Genomic DNA, 21,890 nt, shown 5'->3' with positions numbered 1-21,890 from the left:
GAACAGCTTTGAGTACCAACTTATAGACGCAAACTCACGCACACATACGCACACACACATATACATAATGATCACACACATACACGCTACATATGCTTTCTAAGGTTAAAAGGTGCGTAATTGTTGAAACCGTCGAGCAAGCTCGTGTTGCGCTTAAACTCCAGGAGCCCGGATCGGAAGTAATCTACGCTAGCATTTGCCTTCATTTGCCGATCGACTTGTTGAAGCTTAAGGTGGCACCGAGTTTCTTGCGTATCCTTGGCGACGACCAGCGTGACGATCGGTTACCTGTCAACAAACCGCTGGAAGCTTTCAGATCGCTCGTCGGGACACCTTCATCGACATCGTCTGCCTCGGTTTTGATCTCCATTTTCTGTGTGGGAAATTCAAATAGGAAGATTACAGAGATTAGGCTTCGAAACAGCCCAAAATTTCATGGCTCAAGATGGTACCTGCACGATCAACCGAAGCAGCTGATGTTGAGTGTCCAGTGCCGTCCCAATGTCGCGCAGCTTCCGCTTCTGCTTCTCCAGCTCGACCGCCACGTAGTCTTCCGTGTTTTCCAGCACGTAGTCGATGCCGCCTGTTGAAGATGGCAAACGGTTATGCACACCGTGGCACTTCGCATCGCTACAGCGAATACGTTACCTTTGTAGTCATCGGTAAAAGGATTGCAGAACCACTTACGCAGGACGGAGTCGAGGAATCCCAGTTTGCACTTCTTTTCGTTCGGATACTCGATCAGCTCCATTTTGTCGACCATCTCGAGCCACATCTGGGGCAGCTTGCGTTCCAGCTCCGTGTGCAGCACCACCTGCATGGCAAGCCGCTTGAGCTGCGCGTTGCGGCGCACCGATTCGATGTCACCGACAGCCAAACCGATCAGCAGATTCATCAGCAGGATGGGCATCAGGATCATGAACAAACCTGCAGATTGGAGCTCGAAAAGATTGCGTTAGTGCACTGTCCCACGTGATACAGTACGGCGCCACTTACACAGTATAACGAACGAAGGGAACGGGAATGGGAGATCTCCCACATGGAACGGTTGAACGTACGTGCCGACGAAATCCATCTCACCCAGCATCATCGAGAATGTGCGCACCAGCGACATGGGAATCGACGAGAATGACAAATGGTTTACCTGGGGCTCAGAGACCTGAACAGAAAAAGTCGAAGAAGGTGATTAACAGTGCATCGCAAACAGTTCGCAGCCTTCACGGAGCTTTACGTACCTTCGAGAGCAGAATGTAGAATGCCAGCCCGAATGCTATTATCAAAATGCTGAATACGATCAACACTTTAATGAGGGTTTGCAAGATTTCCAAAAACATGACCACGTATATACCGATCTGAAAGGAAGCAGTACAAAAACAACGACAGATAGATACAGTCAACACAATTAAGATTCAAAAATCAACACTTAAATCGCGGATTATTGGAGACTTTAACTGCTTTCGTCTATCAAAGCTAAGGCCTTCCGTTAATGTCTTCAGAGCCATAGCTCAGTTGTCTCTAATTTCTTACGCAAGTCAACAGTCAAGTTCAGCCCAATTAAATTCATAACAAGGGTTACTTGTCCAATCCATCAACTAGCGCTAGTCTGAGATCTTTGCAACGACATGGCATGCCTTAGGAAGTCAGTAGCCTCTGATAAATCAACAAAAATTCACCGGTGTTCGTCAGGTAAGCTGATTCCTTTCCTAATCATTCGTTTATATCATTTAGGAAGAATCATCTCAAAAAAACAAATCTGCAATAAAACCCGTAAGGGGCTACGTTTTTGTGGCCATCACTGTATCCCCAGTATTCGCAATCACGACGTTCGTCTAGCATCCGGTAGAAGGCACCGCGTTAGAAAAGGATCAGGATTGGAAGAAAGGGAAAAGGATAGGAAATAGGAAATAACGATTAGGGCCGTATTAGAATTATTAGAATATCAGGGAACAAGGAAGATCACAGCAAAAGATCTTATCATTCCGGCGACCAAAAGTAACTTTCAGCTGCTATCAAATAAAGTTGGTAAAGCCAAGTCCAACATGCAGATTCACACATTTTATATTTTTCTACAATAATAACACATTTCATACCGTAAAATCATGAAGCACGTGGACGAAGATGAGATTTTTTAGATCCATAAATCTGTAAGAGTTGATGATAGCACCTCATTGTTATCATATAAAACGAAAAATGTTGAACATAGTAATCACCAACGGCGCCACCGCAGCATTGCAATGCTTGTTGGCATGTTGCCAAAACGGTTGCCAAGCGTACATTCATAAGATCATAACGTTTGTGTTTATCTCATATTGGATTATTCAAAAGAAATGTCTGTTTTGCATCTTCCAAACGAAGGCTTACGGTTTGATGGATTGGGAGAGAGAAGTGAAGAACGATACCAGCAAAGCTTCATGATTGCATATTTTTATGCGATGATGCTTTCTGTTTTATACACTTCCGATAGGTAACATTAAGCATATTTAATATGCTTTTATGACCAAATCTGACAAGACGCTTTAAGAACCCATTTTATTACATAAAATCCTATGAGAGTAAAGGTTGTTCTATTAGCTTCCATTTCAAAAGTACTAATTTTATTTATCCTAAAATCCCAAAAAGTAAGTCCTCAAAACTATAAAATTGTTGTGCATTATTTACAAATTCGACATGGTACCAAAATTCACCCACCTGATCGAACCGTTGCAGAAACAGCAGCAGATTAAACCAGGACAGAAACACGGTTATCGAAGCCGCCGAAAAGTTGATGCTGAAGCACATGCCGCTGGAAAACATGGGCCATATCATAATCAGTGCCGACGTGTACAGTATCCACGAGATGAAGTTGTTCGGTTCGAGCAGATAATGCCACTTTTGCTGGTAAACTTGCAGCAGCTCGCGCATCGCACTCCCGACGATGTAGATGATGATGCCAATCCCGGAAACGAGCGTCGTGGTGGTGACATCCATCTGTTCCTCGATCTGTGGTGGCGCGACCGAGGTGGTCACGTTTGGTATCGCACCGTAGTTGTATCCCTTCGCACGAGCCAACGTTGAGCGCAAGCCGAGTATGTGTTGTTGCCCACCATCCTGCGTGTGCTGCAATGCCACAAAGGGGGGTGTGTGAGACGAACGTTTTAATCATGCTTCCTTGTTCCGATTTCGCCATTTGCTTACGTTTCCGGCCGAATTGGCGACGGGTGTAGCGTTGCGCATCAGCTGGGACGTGAACAGTGTGACGAAAAACAGAAACACACTGTAGAACAGCAGGTTGGCCAGGTGAAAGTATTTGCCGTAGGAGTTCCACTTCATTTGCAAGTACTTTTGGCTGAGGGGGTGTGCTAGCAGTTCTACCCGACCGTGTGCTACCATCGCCTGATAGCGCCATGGCAAAGTTCCAGTGGGAACGAACCGTCAACAGGAACCAGCGCGAAGAAAACATTAATTGCATTACTTTGTGCGTGAATGTAATGAGCTTTGAAAGCTACCAAATTTTACGGACAACTACAGCATGATCAACACAAAATAAGAAACATTGCATTAATGAAGCATAGAATACGCTAACAAACGGTGAGCCCTTTGTGAAAGGTGAAAGAAGATGTAAAGTGAGCATCGAAGCGAAGGCAAAAAGTGTTACAAAATGGCGTTTTATTTTTGAGCTTTAACTCGCCTTCAACTCGCTAACATTCACTTTAATGCATTGTTTGAGAAATTTCTATTCAGAATAGGGCTTGTTTCGATAAGTAATGGTTTTTTTTGTAATATTTTTTTTAATAATCTCGTATTACTATTTTCCTTTAATAACTTTTGCATTACTTAAACACATAATAAACCCTTAGAATATTTAAAGGGAAACAAAGCTGTCATTTTATAGATTAAAGTACCGAAATATGAAAGAATCAAAGGATTACTTCAAGAAATATACTCCCATGACAACGAAACAAATAAAAATAATTTAAATCAGCGTTACATTACAAATCAGCCGTAAAAAGACGAAAATGCCGCTTAACAGGCCAACATAAAAAGCATCATAACATTAAACTTTCAGCAATCGATCTTGCCACAAACACGAATCAGATTGATCGCAACAACGGTAATAACAACGTAATGGGAGAAAAAAAGGGAAAAACACTCACATTAACGACATGCAACGGTGGTGGACGCCATTTGGGATCGTTTATAGTTTTCCGCATTTCTGCAATGGACTCTTGTGACTTTTGGTACGCGTGAAAGGAATATTTGATCTGCAGTGAGCAAAGCGAATGTAAGCGCATCAATTAAAGGTACTCGTACTCGATTCATGTTGTGTTCCCAGACGAGTGCTGGAGGGACTCAATAAGGCCACCCTTGTTCAGCAAGGGAACTCACTGTATTGAGGACTAGATTTCACCGATAAAACCGCGGCTTAAAGCGAGAGGAGTCAGTGTCACTGTCATTCAACGCTTGTCACAAAGTACATTGGACCCAGTGCACCCTAGCCATGCCAGGGTCGAAGAGAAGAGGGGCTGATTAAGAGTGGCTCGGTTGATAAATGAAGGCAAATTACTGTCTTTCGCAATCGGTATGCAACGGAGTCATTGCTTGTCTGCTGCTTAGCTGCAAAGCTCATGCAATATATCTAATAAACAATTCAAGCTGCAATAGGTAATTGTGACGGAAATTTTTGCCAAACAGCATGCGCCTCCGGAACCTTTGCATGCAAGAAGCACTTCGTGCCATTAGGTTACTGCCAGTGGCCGCTTACGTTAAGTGCTGGCAGCGGTATCGGTTTCGATATCTGGACGGCTTCTCCGGTGCGTGCATCCATCTGTGCGTACAGTGCCGGACACTGCAGACAGCTAAACGAGTATCGAATCTGTGTGTGTGTGTGTGTGGTGAGGGGGAGAGTTATTTTAGAACTAATTGTTTTAAAAATGGCCCAATTTACAGGCCACGCCCTCCAATGTCAAGGCCTCGTGAAACGCTTACCCCGACTCCGGGGAAGATCTTTGCTGAAATGAAACTAATTAACCGCCCCCACGGCGTCAGGGCCCGTACTTACGTAGAAGCTTTTCGAGTCCTTCTTGCAGTTGGCCTTGGTGATGCAATTGTCCTGTACGGCTTCGAAGACACGCGGCATCGAGGCGATCAGTGCCAGCGTTACGCACGGATGTTTGTCCGACTTCAGTGCCATCACCTCGCCGGAACGTTCCTCGTGGGTCGCCATGGCTAGGGCCGCCTCCGGATACTTGTAGTAAATCGCGTAGTCGATTGCGCTCATGTCCATGTAGTTGTGGAGCAGCTTGCAGCCAAGACTGAGCAGCAATATCACCGCACTGGGCTTGTTCTCCATCGAGGCTAAATGTAGCGCTGTGTTCTGGGTTGAGATGACAATAAAAGACGAAAATCTTGAACTCCTTTGACTTTTGGTTTCGTAATTTGAATATTTCGGGACTCAGCATTAATTAGTCTTAGGAGTTTATTAAGGAAAGGAAAGGGAACATTTAAATAAACTGTTGGAAAATAAGTATTCCATATACCTAAAAACATCCATAGTTCCAAACCAAACATTTCGTTGTATAAACATAGACGAATTAATCAATATCGTTTATACTTTATAGTTTTAGAGTCGAATTATCGAGGACTACCAGTACACCTTAATAAAAAAGAGCATAAGCTCCAAACTTACCCCATCCTTATCAACCTGATCCATCAGATGTGAATGAACCGAATGAAGCAGCTCGATCGTTTGCGTGTAGCCGGACATTGCGGCCAGATGCAGCGGATTGCGCCCGTTATGGTCCCGGTGCAGTAACGCACCCCGGTTCAGCAACATCTGGACGACCCGCGTGTGGCCCTGCTGCGAAGCGATGTGCAATGGCGTCAACCCCTCGCCATCGCTTTCATTGATGATGAACGTGCCCTTCTCGGAGTCGAGCAGCTGCCGGACGGTGTTGTAGCGCCCGTAGCGTGCCGCAAAGTGTAACGGGCTTTCGTTGTTATTGTTCTTCAGATTAATGCACGCCCCGAGCCGTATCAGGTTCTCCAGCGAGCGAATGTGGCCTTCGCGGCTCGCGTAATGCAGCGGCGAACAGCCGGCCTCATCCTTCTCGTTCAGCAGCTGCAGCAGATAGATCTCGGACTGTGTGAGGCAAACCTCCTTCGCGAACTCATCCAAACTCCCCCCGTTCATGATGACCAGATGCAGCACGTTACGCGAATTGACATCCTTCAGACTAATGTTGGCACCGAGCCGGATCAGCGTCATTACCGTGCGCCAGCCAGCGCGCGACGACGACAGCAACAGGGGCGAACGTTTCTCCTTGTCCATCGCGTTAATGTCGGCCCCTTCCTTCACGAGGTACTCCACTATCTCCGGATGGTCGAACATGGCGGCACAGTGTAACGGTGTCATCTTCTGGATGTCGGTGCAGTTCAGGCTGATGCGCTTCTCGAGCGGTTGCATGCGGAACATGAGCTTCACTATCTCGATCGCACCCTGTGCGGCCGCCAGATGTACCGGCGTGGAAAGGTCGTGCTGCTGCGTGGATATCTTTGCCCCGGACTTTAGACACAGCTCCACCGCCTTGATATCACCACCGTGCACAGCCGAGTGCAGTGGAACGTTGCCTTCCGAGTCGTAGAAGGATATCATCTCCTCCCTCGTACAACCCTTCGATTCACCCCACTGGAAGAAGACCTCCATTGTTTTGGAGCTGGCGTTTTTGGCTGCCTCGTGTATCGGGTAGTATCCGTTGTTGCAGGGTTTCCTAGGACAGGCTCCAAATTCCGAAATCTGTGCCCACACAGGGAAAGGTCAATTCGTTAAACGTGCGCTGGAAATTGACTGTCTCGAGATAATGCTTACCAATATTCTAGCACATTCCTCGTTGTCGTAGATGGCTGCCAAGTGCAGGGCTGTTCTACCGTGTTCTCCACCCTGTTGTATGTCGATCGCTTCACGATACTTGCCCATAACCTGAAGAGCGTTTACTTTATTCTGCTCGGTTGCCAAATGCACTGGAGCTAGCTTCTTTTCGTTGAGAATGTTCGATGCCACAGGACTAATGGAACACAACGCACGGAACAGTATTAGTGTCGATCCTTTCATGATATATTGTATAGATGACACTCAAGATATTATCGTTTAGAAATAATTGTAACTACTTAGTTACTGTCAATGTATTCAATTTAGCTTACAACGGGGAAAAACCACCATTGAAAGCTGGGAATTCATACGTTAAATTTAAAAATCATTTAAACACGTGATTTTACACCCTACCAGGCGCCTCCATTAGAATGGAGGCGCACGTAATTAGGCATGCATATGAGGAGTAGTTTTATGTAAATAATAGTATATTAAAATTTATTTTATTATTCGATTTGTACGACCCTTTTTAAGGTGGGTTAACTCATTAACCCAAAATTGTGATCATTGATTGGTTAATAATCAGTAATACTTTATCCAATACTTTCTGTATGCTGACGGCCTTGATCGTCGGAACATTACGTTACAATTGCTTTTAGAAAATAAAAGCAAAGTTTGACAATCCATTTATGAAATATCTCTTTTCCCTAACGCACATTACCAAACCAATTCAATAGGTTAGTTGAATTAAATATTTAGTTAACTTCACTACATTAATAAGAACTGACAACAACCGGTGACGATGGAAATTGAATCATGCAAAGTTATAATTGAATCAAATGCAGTGATGGTGATGTAAAATGGGAGTAAAATATTGAATCTAGCGAATCCAGATGGTGGCAGTATATGGACAAAACTCAATTATAAAACAACACTCATTCTGACCATTAATATAAAAGTTGATAAATTATTATTTAATAAACTAAAAGGATTTTGTTAGGTTTGCTACAAACAAGGGTACCTTGTACATAATATTATCAAATCAAGCGTCTTTTTTAAATCATTTAACAGCATTAAAAAAGTTTAATGCAAAAATACTACGTGAGCAAAACTTCCACTATTGCACTTCCAAATGTCTGTGCTTCATACGAACACCATTCACAGCCACGATGTTGCGATGCTTTCTGCGACGAATAACTTTTATCCAATAGGATGTAAAGTTTATACACTCACCGAAAACGTCATTGTGTGCTTTCATTCACCCCAAACGCAGTGCCAAACAACTCCCATTAGTGATCGCTTCGTTAAATACTTACATGCTCAGTAGAAACTCGAGCGCATCCAGTGAATCGTTCTCGACAGCCGTATGAAGCGGCGTGTTTCCCACCATGTCCTGTGCATTCAGGTTTCCTCCTTGACCGTGGATGAAGGTAAGGATGTTAACACGGTTCCGTGCCGCTGCTTGGTGGGCAGCCGTCCGGCCCTTGCTATCTTTCACCGACAGCCGATTGTTGTCTCCCTCATACAGCCGTATAAATTCCTCGAGATTACCGGCTTCTGCTGCCTGTTTGGAGTTTATGTTACGAAGTGGATTAGAGGATGTGGTTAATATCAAATCGATAAAAAAAATGAAGCTTATTTCGTTAAAGATCCCACCCAAAAATGCTAAACCTATTCCACTCTCTTTGAATCACATTATTTAAATAATTTATTCTACAGCTTCATTCGTTAGCTCTAACATATGGCATCTGACCATTTGATACAAACACACACATAAGACGTAAAAGCACTGACCATTATTACACCAAATGCCACACGTTTGCTTTTCTTCATCATATCAATCCAACACAATCTTACACGCGGCGTTTCGGTATACGTTCCACTTTTCGGTTTCTTTTCCGTCGATTCACTCATCGCTTGACGGCTGCCCGGTGCCCAAAAACAACCAAAACCGGTCGAGAGATGCTTTCGAACTGACGGACGCCAATAACCTTTCTCCCATGGATAGCACCCAACGATTCGATTAGCAAAACGCATTTGACATATTTCATTTGGCGATCATAAAAAATAGATGAGCACCGAAGGTCGCCTTTATGGTCGCAGCTCATACTGTTGCTGTTCCGCTTTATGGTGTGATGGCCAAGCACAACCCTTCCGGAGCGTGTCTTTTATCAGATATTTACCCTACCGAGGATACTGTAGGCTGACAAAACAACACATTGTTAAAGCGTTCGCCCCACACCGCTTGGGTATTGCGTGCCTGGCAGCGATGGGCGGCGAATAATGGCCATCCCCTTGATTCCTAAACATTTGGTAAATCGAATGAGTGACATGGCTGATGAAATAGTGATGCGTGGCTATCGCTACGATCGCTAGTACAAATAGCACAGTCAGATGGTCCAGTGAGTGCCGTGTTGATTGTATGATAATTGAACTATATTGAGTGCGGTAAGTGATAAACGGTAAAGGGACAATCGATTTCGTTGCGGTATGTTGTCGATACGCTGGTAATAGACACATTAAAACTTGCAGACATCAAGCAAATTTTAATCGATAACCATACGATACATGATAATTGCCATGAACACGTGCAGCTACACTCTACCAGGCGTCTCCATTTGAATGGAGGCGCATAAACTTAAAGTGTAAAGTGTATTTCTAACAATTTAGAACAAAAACATAAAAAAACGTAACAACCACATCGCATTTTTATAAACTCTACGTGAATTTCCCTGCACACCTGTAACACTTCCTCCGCATTAATGCGTGCCGCTCCTTGCAGACGCAGTACACGGCTCCAGGCGACCGGTATTTTCAGCGGTGTTGCGATCGTGAATCCGTTTCGTTGCGAACAGTTGCGCCACATGTGTCGTAGAGATTTTCGCGTATACATAGCAATGGATAACATCAGCTTAGGTACACTAGATGTTGTATATTGCGGTTGGGTTCAAACTGCTACAGTATGGGGTCGATTTACACTGTAACAAGCACTAGCTTTTGTTGGTAAAGTTTGTTGATCGATGAAGGGTATTTATAAGGTTATGTTTTCATACAACGTAAGAAACCCTGCAGTTTGAAGATTATAATGAAATAATTTATTCCGGCAACTTCAATTGTCTCCGTCTATGTTACTCATGATAACTTCATGTTTTACCTTCTCATAATTTCATTTCTTCCTCTTTCTATTTATTGCACTGGCACGGATGATAACTGTGATTGATTATTTAACCTACCCCAAACGAACGATGTAATTGACTCAATTTTAGTAATTGATCTATTGTCTTTCCTGTTCACTTCTTAACATTACCAACACTTCACTAAATGCCCTGTCTTTCACGCATCAATAAATCTCCCGCTGGCTGTCAATATAATTCATCAAAAGCAATTAATTTATTATCCAAACACTACTAGCCTTTCACCTGCTTTTCATGCCTAGGGTTGCGTGTATTAAGAAAGTAGGATGCTTTTCGTTTACTTCATAAACACACTTGTCCGGTAAGTATGTTTTTCTGGGCAAACCTCACCATATAGATTGTATATTTAATCATAAATGTTAATTATTTTCAATATTTTACATTCAATTTTGATAACTCCTAACTTTGATAAGAGTATTCACGTAAAAATGAAAAATAATACAGGCAGTCCCAGAGATATGTGGTTGCTCTTCTACGCGGATTCGTAGATACGCGGTTTGGAAATTTGACAGTTGAGTTAGTTTATAACTTAGTTAGTTTATCTTTAAGAAGTCGCATGGTTATCTGAATAAATTAAGAGCAGAGAAGCAAGTTGACTCAATGACATGGAAGTATAAACCAAATTGCAAAATGTAATTAAAAAAGTTTAATATGCATATAAAGTAATTAAAAAAAAAATATATATATATAAAAAAAAAAATATATATATATATATATATATATATAATATATAAGAGTATTATACAATATGAAAATATTTTACTAAATTAATTCAAAAATATATATTCTCAATCTTAATTTAAATTAAGAGTTAAAGAAACTGTATACGAAACTGAATAGATTTATATGTTTCACTGCTTATAAACCACCCTGGATTATTGGTAGCCACACAACAAGGTAAAACCACACACGTAACAATAATTAAGCTTCCAAGGATTATACCAAAACGTCACAAAAGCTCGTATAAAGCAGGCGAACGTTAACTCCCATAACACGGCATTGATTTGTCGTTTGGAATGCACTGATTTACAACTCTTATCTTCACAAATAAATCACAAATACACGCAATTGATTGTTTATTTCATCTTCAACAAAACTCATATCCACAACGGCACACAGCACTGAGCAGCAAGCACTTCCAATCCAAATGTTGAAGTTTCCTCACAACTGCCCACCCGGGCGCAGGAGATGGACAACCCTTTGATCCTTAATGCAATGCAACCGTTACACTGGAAAGGTTAAAATTCTCTTCCCTATCGGAAGACACATCGGATAAGATCACGGTCAACGCCAGACTGAGGATAAACTACCTAGGCGATAGGTATTATATAGAGTGTTCCGAGCGTCCACCAGCAAGGATTCGGACGAAGGAGGCTGAGAGAGCCAAAGTACACGAAACGCGAGAAGGACGATCCAAATCCCTGTAGCAAACAGCCATCTAAAGAACGCTGCTACGAGTACGAAATACAAAGTAAAAGCTTTCTAGAGAGTGGAATGCTCTCCGCCTTGCAATCCAAGAGCATCCTTGTGGCGTGGCTTGTGGTTTATAACTGAGAACTTTCATCGCACCTGAGTGCTTGTTTGTGAGCGATGGTGCCGTAGATCGTTCCGAAATCACGCGAAACCCATTCATTCGGAAACATTAGTTTGGCATTGAAAAGGTTCAGCCATCAGCAAAGCCATCAGAGCAGATATGGTATATAAAGTTAATTTTTCTCGATTTTTCTCGAACGGAATGCTTCGTTCTTTATTCCCAAAGGAAGCACGCTTTGTAATATTTTTTAAACTTTCTACTGGGAATACGATGACCCTACTTAGCGATAAGGACCGATTTGTAATGCGGGTTTTTTGAGCAATCATGTGTATTTGCATGGTACCATTAGCTTCACGCGATCGGATCGGAAGTTTGAACGAGTTGCAGAAATCACGCAGGCACCATAATTGAATGAGAAAACAACCCAAGAGCTTTAAATTGGACGATGTAATGCAATCGTTATGGATATGGACACCGTATGACTCACTGGTACCCCTTTATTATTTAAATTATAAATAGCATATTACATACGATCTGGATAGCTAGATATCGTTAGACCAATCTCACTGGAGATGGCAATTAATTTTATCGCAGATAATGATACTCTCACATCCCACTAAGCTACAGACGTGGTTCAAACAACATCTTCCAGTTTTACTCACCCTTAGTATACGATACGGACTGTCACTAAGCAGACATACTTCCGCATCGGCTGGTTGCGTTAAGATGGCCTGCAGTTCGTTAGTGTCGTGCGCGTTAAGTTGGTGCACCTTCGTATTTTGAATGCCATGGCCGGTGGGAAGCTTCAACCGTGACAGTAGCCAATTCTGGAAGATTTTATGTTGTTTCGTAGAAAAAATAAAACAACCTCTCAATCGGACTGCACCACCACTGCTTGAACCTCACCTTAAAGGCTTGCGTTTGTTGCAGATCCTCTTCCACTTGACTGGCGTCACAAGTTGGAAGATTGGGCTCGTTATCGGAACGTACTGATCGAGGGCTATGAATAAGGTAAAGCGGCGTAGGCATCGTTCACGGGAAACTATTGATGCCGGTTAGCATCATACACTTTACACAGTTTAAAAATTATGGTTAATAATTAATCACTAATTGTTTTATTATTCGCTTGCAACCCTTCAAGCCAGAATTTGTAAATACTGTGATGATGAATATGGCACTTGAATATCGATAATAGAGTGTTTTCGACATCAATTCTCTAAAGCTTATGCACTTTAACACTAGAAATACAATAATTTAATATAATTTTGTAATGGACTTTTTTTACAAACAATAATTGTATAATAGGTTTAAAAGAACTTCATTATTTTTAACTAGTTGTTGAATTTTCGTACTGCACAACAGATATTTGCTATAACTTCAATAATTTATTTAGTGTTTCTTCCATGAATATTAAATTATACAATCTTACTTCACTTTAAACATATTATGAACACATCTCATCGCTTCTTTTTTCAAACATATAATTAACAATTTTTGCAACACTTAAACTTTTTTGTATTACGCATAATTCCCACTTGTAACAAACAGCTTGTATGGCACTGGTCACGCAAGGTAATTAATCGCACATAACGATCATTACAAATACACTTTCGATGTGTTACTTCATTCCTTGGGAGGCATTTGCACGGTGGTTTATAATTTAAACAGCTTTACTAATCATTTATTACGTTGAGGTAATGCGCAGTACAGGAGTAACATGCATGTGCAAACATCCTTTGCGTTAAAAATCATTTTTTAACAACTTTTACACATGTTTTCACTTTAAGGCAGAAGCATTTCGCAGTAAATAACACTACACTAACTGCTAGCATTTACATACAACTACACTACACTACACTTCCATAAAGGATTGACCCCTAAAACTCCATTTAAAATCGAACAATTGAAAGATCTTTCACTAACGAAACAATAAAATACTTGTTTCCATTTTTATAAAGTTTGCTCCTACCGACATTTCTTTGACAAATAAAACCTCTTTATCACAGTTTGCACCACTAAGATAATTTCTCACTATACACCACACTGTTCGCTGTGACGGAATTTTATGCACTAGCCCCCAATGCACGTTCGGCATGTCCGGTGGCTGACGGAATACTGCTGCAATAGCATCAGGAACGAGTTAAATTAAGCAAATGATTAGAGCGAGGCGAGAAAATGCCCGTCTGCCCGAAGTAATCCACACGGTGGGAAAGGAACGGCAATACGGACCGGAGGAGGAGGTTGATGTGTGCGTAGCAATATACCGGAAAAGCTAGTGAAAACTTGCCCCACGCCCCCCCCCCCTCCCCCCCCCCCCCCGCCGTCACACCGAGCGGGTTGATCGAACGGTGGCCACCGTCGGTGGAAAAGTAAACAGTGTGTGTGTTTCGCCAATCGGTGTGCGTTTGCTGCTGCCAGCAGGGACGGGTCGTTGCGGTGCCCGCAGCCCGGGGAACTTTTCGTTCCAACCACCAAAACGGGGAGAGTCACGTGGAAGAATATTCGTGCAAGATAAACCATACGCGTCGCAAAGAAAACATCATTTAGCGCCTGCTGGCTGGAATCGCTTCACTGACCGTTCCCGACCGTGGGGACGGTTCCGTCGCGTATGAAGCGCATAGATTAATGATTACGATAAGCGAGCGATCATCGGAATCCAAACGAATGCCTTTGTATCAACTGACGAAACCATCAGTGATTAGTGCTTGTGATGAAATAAGGTTTCCTTCGAGCGAGGACCGTACATGACGCTGTTGTTCACGCCACCCTCGCAGGGGTTATTACAATGAAGACAGCCTAGTGTCGTCGGTATGTGGTGCCTGTAGCTTGGACGGTAAGGAGAAATTATTTATAGCGTCCAACAAATGTACTACCAGCAGTGGATGGTTTATGGCACATTTAGCACGGGCGTCATAACTTAATGGTGGCACATGACAATAAGCAAACAAACAGAAAATATCGGTAACGCTCGGGTTTTTTACCAGAAGAAAGGTGCATCCAAACTTGATTTACCAAACCGGGAAAATGGATGTCCCTGTCCTGGGAGAGTTTCGCGCCAATTCTATCCATTTATCAACGTAACATGCCAGTGTCTATTCCCCGACGAACGGTTCACCGCTAGCCGATCTTATCGGTCATTATTTTAATGGCCCCCGGGATGGTTGAGGCTCCCCTCGACTGCGCTGCCGGGAGGGTTAGTTTTCGGGGTTTTATACGAATCATCCTGTCCAGGGCGTAACTTGTTGCATGTGACTGCGTCCCGTCGTACACCAGTATAAGTTTCCCAATCTGTCAACGGTACCGCGCGTAACAAGTTGGCGTGCTTCTTGCGCCAAAAACAATGCTTGCGGTTCGTACAAGTGTGCCGTATGTCAACATGCCAGATTTTCTGTCAGTCGATCTGAAAATCGATTTTCTAAAAAGACTCTTTTTTCCATTTTGAAGGGTTAGAACGGTTGGATATTTTTATCATGTAACCTGAAACTTTTGGGTGTGTGTGGCAGACAGCTATTCACCAAAGGTCGTGTCAAAACAATTACGAGATAGTTCGGCAAATAACGATGCACTATGGGGTAGCATAGAACAAACCGAAGATACTCATTTTTATTGAATTAATTGTGCGTTAATTTTGAACGGTTCGTGGACCTAGGTTGAAAGGCACTTTTTATGATGATCTTAAATGATCTTAAAAAAAACCGTAATTTAATTGTATCTTTTTCCTTAAAGATAATTATTTCCATTTCTTATAAAATATCATATCGTTTTACTAAAATTTATCTAAATTCCAAGTGAATGTTTACGATTCTGTAAATTCCTTACCTAATTCGGCAAATCTGCACAGGTTAGACACGGCAGAATTAAAATACACAATCATGGTTACCTCTTTTTGATCCTTAGGATGTACAAAATTTGTACAACAATCAATAAATAATAAAATGTCAATTTTTCCAGTCATCAGTTACGAGACTTAAAATCGATATTGAGGTTTAAATTAAGCTGGAAGGTCTTTAATTATACACAAAATTTAAGAAAAATGAACGTAACTGTAGCAAAAAACTAACTTACCAACAGCGAAAACACAACCAATTATTTATTTGTGTAATGTACTTAAAACATACCTAGAGTACTGGGCGTCTCCATTGGGAATTTGTGTCAAAAAAATGCCTTTTAATTGATGTTGTCAGCAATGTCAGCAAGCAAAAAATTGAACGTAACTGCAGTAAATAACTTAATTATCAACAGAGAAAAAACAACCAATAACTTATTTATGTAATTTAGTATGTTTTATGTAGTATTACTTAAAACATACTTAATAGAATAAAGTACTGGGCGTCTCCATTGGGAATTTGTGTCTAAAAAATGCCTTTTAATTGATGTTATCAGCAAACATTACATATTTATTTCACAAAGTACAAATATTACGAATACTAATCATTAAAGACAAAACGCGAGAACATTTCCGCACGATCCGGACAGCTCAGCCTTCGGAAGAGATACTTTCGTATGAACGTCGCTGTTCAAGCGATCGCACCATGAAGACGGTTGGCACATTTACCACCAACCCGTAAATGAGCAAACACAGCAACATTACCGCACCAATCCAGATGAACGATGTTCGTACGCGGGGCCACAACAGCTTGTTGAACGTTTTCGCCGGCTGCCGTAACCAATGGAAAGACACTTCCGGACGCCTGTGGAAGGAACAATAAATAAAGGGGAAAGGAAATCGAACAATTGGAATGCTGGGAAGTGATGGAAAGATTTAGCACTCATCGGAGGCAACCGCAGCTTTGTTTATCGAACAATCATGCTTTGTTGCTGTCGAAGCGCATTAATCGATTAATTAGTGATGCGGACGCTACCTAACGACTGAACCAAGACACGCTTCTGGTTGCTTTAATGTGTAAGAATTGAAGTGTTAACAACACTAACGGTGACTTTTAAATCATTCAAAGCGCTCCATGTTGTTCACCAAGAATTCCAAAACATGTTTACTATTTTTTTATCAATCCTTGTTAGGAACTCATAAAGAAAACCTCGCGGATAGCAACGTTTACTATTGATTGAGACAAATAGACAATCACATCGAAGCCGTAGAAATCTGCTGGACTCGAACAAGTTTCAAGTAGCATCGATTAATCTTTGTACGGATTCACGCGAGTGGGAGCGTACCAAACGATCTAGCGAAAGGAATTAAATTCTTTCCGTTTGGTGTTGCTCCAGCAACCATTACGTCTAGCGTACTTACAGCGGTTCAGGAAGATGCTGCGGTGGTTTGCGACCAACTCCAACCGGATTCTGAGAAGCATCTTCTTGGCTGAGTACCTCCAGCTCCAGTTCGATTTTACCCTGCGCACACCAGTAATGAGAAAAGAATGATAATTAATTTAATTAAAAAAGTTCATAGCCCTTCGGTGTGTGTTGTATTATCAAACGGGCAGATAATATTTACCGTCAGCGATACGCCAGGTCGCTGCTGCCGATCGCTTGCATCAATGTTGGACGTGCGTTTACCATGCACTGGAAACCATCCCCTAGCACGGCGCTCCACAAACATGTTCAAAGAATCGCCTGCCGTACTGCTGCCGGATCCGGTTAATGATAGGCTTGGGGTAAACTTACACGCATCGGGCGTGCTGGCTGGGACGGGTAGCTGCGCGAGATTGAGTTCCATCGTGCCGAGAAAATCATCTGCCGAAAATGAATCATTATCCCAAATCTGTACGGTCAGTACCGGGGGATACTTGAGCTCGGTATCGAACTGCTCGTAGAATGCCTTTCTGCGACGAAGTACCAGCTGGGAGTGTAACAAAATTCTTAATTATCAAAGTTGCCCTATAGGCCAACCTTTTCCCAAGGATACAAAAAAAAGCGTAAGGAGTCAATAGTCGGTTGAATGCTACCTACCATGCCATCGGCGGGTGAGTACCGGAACGGAAACACCATGCGCCAGTTAAAGTTTCCTTCGCCGGTTAGCGACCGGTAATGGACGTCCGTGTACTGAGCTTCCGTGAACTCCTGCAGCCAGCTGTAACGACACGAATCGAACCGGCACAAATGGTAACCTTAACCGTTGACATAACTGTTTACAGATCCCTACTAACCACTTCACGTAGATGTCACTCATCTCGGTACCGAAAATGTTACGCTCGTTTAGCATCACATCGGCCGTGTTCCAGACGATCAGCCGCAGTTCGTAAGGTTTCGGCGGTTGGGGCGTAATGTCCAGTGGCAGCGGATGCGGCTGGTTAGGTGCGTACAGTTCGATCCACAGCTGCACCTTGCCCTGCTCAATACCACCCCGCTTGGGATGATACAGTGGGCGCGTTTCCACGTGTTCGGGCGTTAAGGAAAATCCGTTGGCAACGTGCTGGAAGTTATTTAGCGCCAGCAGGCATAACTGCTCCGTTTGACATTCGTTCGCGTCCAGACCGTCAGCGTGGAATACTTGCTCTCCAATATAGATCTTGCCACCCGTTATGCGAGGTTTTGCTATTCCATGCTGTTCGCATATCTTGAGCAACAGGTCGGAGGGTTTCTGCTGGTGGCGCCATCTGTTGTAACCCGTGGAGGTGAAGATTTGGGGCAATCCAAACGATAGTAGATGTTTGCTCCGAAAGCGATCCTCGATGTCGATGTACGTGCTTCCAATAAGATCATCCGAAGAGGCAAAGTCTCTGTCATACACCGAAAGGTGCAGCATTTGATCTCTGTCCGGAAGCAAACAATGTTTGAATGGTTTGGCAATATACTTCAAGCAATAGCTTGGAATCTACCTGGGCAGCGTTCCGCGCATTTCGAACCGTCTACCAAACACTGGAGATGCTTGGTTGGGGATGTAATATGCACGATCTCGAACACGCTGATTGCCGTACGACAGCACGATATATGCATCCGATTCTGACATGAGATCACGCGAAGAAAGATTCAAGGCTTGTACAACGTAAACGACAACTGCAATTTCCACAGGGTTCGAAATCGAGGGCAGTATTCTCTCCTTGCTGCAAAGGTTGAGAGAAACATAGATCGTTAATGTCTAAACATGGAGGATACATTTGATAAGTATGTTTTGCGGCGTATACTGTGGCGTTGATGCTTTCACCAAGGAACTGATTTTAATGTCGCATTTAATAGCGCCATACAACTGCTTCACCAGGGCCTTTTTCTTCTTGCGTTTGATTCTATGTAGCGCAAAACTTCCACTCCAATCTTTAAATCCTTCAAACTCCTCTACACTCTCCAATTCTGTATCGTAAATCTGCAGACATGAGACAAAGTTAGATGGGAAACCTTATAACCTCCTGTTGAAAACTGACCTTAAGAGAACATTTTTTATCATTCTTCGCCATTTGATTGTTGTAGAACTTTGTCCACCAGGTGAGCTCCGAATCATCGGATCTTAGTCTATTTGTTGGTTTACTGGGTGCGTTGAAGCCTTCAATCTGTTTCTGTATCACATCACGAACGTTTGTCCAGTTGTAGGTTCTATTTAGTAGATCCGCTGCAATTGAAGCTACATTTGCTTCCTGGTCTATATCAATAATCGTTGAAGTTTCTGCAGAAATTGCAGACTTTAAGGAGTTTTCCACAACCAGTTCTGATGCGTTTACGATTGCATTTCCGATTGTTTTCGGACGCTTCTCATCGGTAAAATCAATATGCTTGATAGTCATCAATGGCCAATAGTTTGTATTGACCGGAAGTCGCTGTAGGAAGGTTAAAGAATAACGTTAATCGTATTTATGTTTTTACGTTTGACTTCTTTGTTCCACTTACTACAGAGCAATTTTCAAATCCATCAGAGAAATTGGCACTGTTTCCGTAAGTAATTCTTGTATTTCCGCTGATAATGCTTGCATCACCCAGTGTTAACAACATTCGTGAGTATCTTATTGTGCTGTACACCAGGGTTTGCAGTTGCCTTAGACCAACAAACCGTACACGAATGGTATATGTGCACAATCGTGGGGCAATTTCTGGTGGTAAACCATGCACAAGCAGACATTCAGCTTCGGTTTGTTCGTCATCCTCTAATGGAGATGCAAGCTGTAAGATAAATGTTTTAGGTCAATGTACAAATCATAATCAAAACATGTATCTCTAATAGAAACAGAAATACCTCCACTACAATGCATGAAACCAAAATTTCCGCGATCCTTATTCCTTTGAGAAAAAGTGGAACCCATTGCAAATACGGTTTGAATGTTTGCAAATCTTCAAGGTTATTCTTTGCATCATTGCTTTTATTTGTTCCTAGTAGTTTTATTGAGGTTTCCAACCAACCGATTGCGTTGCTACCCTATAGATGAAGATGGAAATTATGAGTTGTTTATTGCCAATCTATTACCAGATGAACTCCACTTTATTTATCTATTTAATCTTCGACCGCCATTCGGTTAAATTTGGTATAAAGTGAACGGAAAACAGTAGTTGTTGTATAAAGTCAACTTTAATTACTTACCATCTCCTGTCCTTCCCATTGCAAATTGAACATAATGGTACATTTCTGGCCCAATTCGTCATTCGCTATGCTAGACATGGTAAATGGCACATTCTGGAACTCTACTGTTTCATTCCAACGTGGAGAAAGTGTGTTGGGAATTGGCTATGTGATAAAAAATGTGACAGTAAAGAGTACACATTCATGTGCTTAAGATCACCTTACCGAGAGTGACATTTCGTAGTTTTCAAACAGAACGGTTAGCTTAGCGTTACACTGCTCAGCGTCAAGAAATCCGGCAAATATCCGTCCCTGATACACGTGTACCTTACAGTGCACATGCTTCGTTGTGAGCTGATTGCCCATCGGTTGCCACTGTACGTCCGAGGCTCTCCTTGCGGGATCTCCCAGCAACTCATTCGATGCCATCCGTTCCTGCCGTGCCGTCCCTACTTGTAACGCATAGTCCAGCTTTGCATAAATGCAACCACACCGATCCGGGCACGAGTGATTGCAATGAATCGATCTCGCGAGGATTGTGCACCGTTTACCACACTGTACACCCGTTGGACCTGCAGGGTTTGGCTGATGCATGTAATGAACCATGTTGAATCGTGCAATAGCATCCACCGACGTATGTCCGGGACGGGACAAGCATAGCAGAACGTCTGGCTGCTGGTTTTGATCCTTTTGAGTAAAGAAATGTGTGACTTCGCTCAAATTAAATTGCAAATTATACATTCTCTACTTACATCATGTGAAAGCTTCGATAACCCGCTTAAAGTTGTGTCCAACTCCGTTACGATCTGGGACACTTCATCCGTATTGATCGAATCGTTCAAACGTGACTTCATAGTTAAGAACTCAGATTTTGTTAACATCTGGTAAAAATGTAATGAGAAAAATTAAGATGTTCCAAGCATAACAGCAGATGCACTCACCAGTTGCTGTAAAATGTGGCTTTTTCGCAGTTGATCTAATTTCGTATGTTGTTTGTACACAGACTGTGCTATTTTTTCGTAAACCAGTGTGACATCTGTTTCCAGTATTGTTAACAAACGGGTGAAACGGTCTATTTCGCGAAAAATCTCATTCTTTCCCTCATGATTGGATATAGCACCTTTTAACCAGTGCGTCAAATGCTCAACTCTTTCACATAATTTGATAAGCACTTCTTGCATAAAGTACTTATGTCTAAAGTCTGGTAAATGGACGGCACATGTAAGAGTAGTTCCAGCAGAATCCAAACATGCCGACTGTGAACTGCGCGAAGATGTCGGTATGTCCATCTTCAAAGTGACGGCTTTCGAGAATATATCACCACAGGTAAGATAAACCAATATTTGAGGCACGGATATCGGACAGAATAACTGCAGCTTTATAATGCTGAAGCTTATCATGAACACATGTTCCTCCCAGTAGTTTGATTCCAACAGTGGTTCGTAGATTCGAACACTTTGGGTTTTGTGAGCTGGCACTGATTGAATAGATAAGATCTCGGTACTGATGGAAACTAACAGCTTACCGATGTACTGAGAGTCTTGAGCACCACCGTAAAAGTGTCTCCAGGCTGGGCCGAAGGTTGGTAAATTATCTAAAACACAAAGTATTCTGTAACTCCTGTTCAATAATGGAATTTACAAAATGGGCTAAATTATTGCTTACACAAATCGTTGGTACGCTGAGATATTGACGCGAAATGCATATGTTTCGTAGATTTTACACTGTTGTAGCAACAGTTCGTCGCAAGTAGATCTATTCCCAACATTTGATTTGGTGAGGGATATGTTCCAACAAAACTTAATTTTTCATTCCACCGATAGCTTCTTCCATAAGTACCGACCTTGGTGCGTAGCTGTTGCAAAAACGTTACAATTA

General features: G+C 42.4%; 2 protein-coding genes across 2 annotated transcripts; both read right to left on the bottom strand.

The window, feature by feature from the left end:
* Positions 1-202: 202 nt before the first annotated feature.
* On the bottom strand, positions 203-12,601 carry LOC128300508 (transient receptor potential cation channel subfamily A member 1). Its single transcript, XM_053036589.1, has 15 exons — positions 12,479-12,601; positions 12,235-12,399; positions 8,161-8,408; positions 6,845-7,040; positions 5,666-6,772; positions 5,039-5,353; positions 4,742-4,852; positions 4,134-4,241; positions 3,175-3,372; positions 2,689-3,096; positions 1,236-1,352; positions 997-1,159; positions 649-927; positions 453-583; positions 203-373 (listed from the first exon to the last, which is right to left on the bottom strand). Exons 1-15 carry the CDS (start codon positions 12,599-12,601, stop codon positions 203-205), a joined length of 3,840 nt encoding a protein of 1,279 aa, XP_052892549.1.
* A 3,448-nt stretch (positions 12,602-16,049) lies between these two features.
* LOC128304681 (fer-1-like protein 6) lies at positions 16,050-20,618 on the bottom strand. The gene is made up of 12 exons (XM_053041890.1): positions 20,238-20,618; positions 20,034-20,177; positions 19,692-19,871; positions 19,349-19,618; positions 18,889-19,278; positions 18,646-18,830; positions 18,349-18,573; positions 17,677-18,282; positions 17,480-17,600; positions 17,025-17,369; positions 16,821-16,921; positions 16,050-16,263 (listed from the first exon to the last, which is right to left on the bottom strand). The coding sequence occupies exons 1-12, from the start codon at positions 20,616-20,618 to the stop codon at positions 16,050-16,052; spliced, it is 3,162 nt and encodes a 1,053-aa protein (XP_052897850.1).
* Positions 20,619-21,890: the final 1,272 nt, after the last annotated feature.

This window comes from Anopheles moucheti, chromosome 3, assembly GCF_943734755.1.
Source record: "Anopheles moucheti chromosome 3, idAnoMoucSN_F20_07, whole genome shotgun sequence".
Lineage (NCBI taxonomy): Eukaryota > Metazoa > Arthropoda > Insecta > Diptera > Culicidae > Anopheles > Anopheles moucheti.
This window is presented reverse-complemented; position numbering and strand designations above follow the sequence as displayed.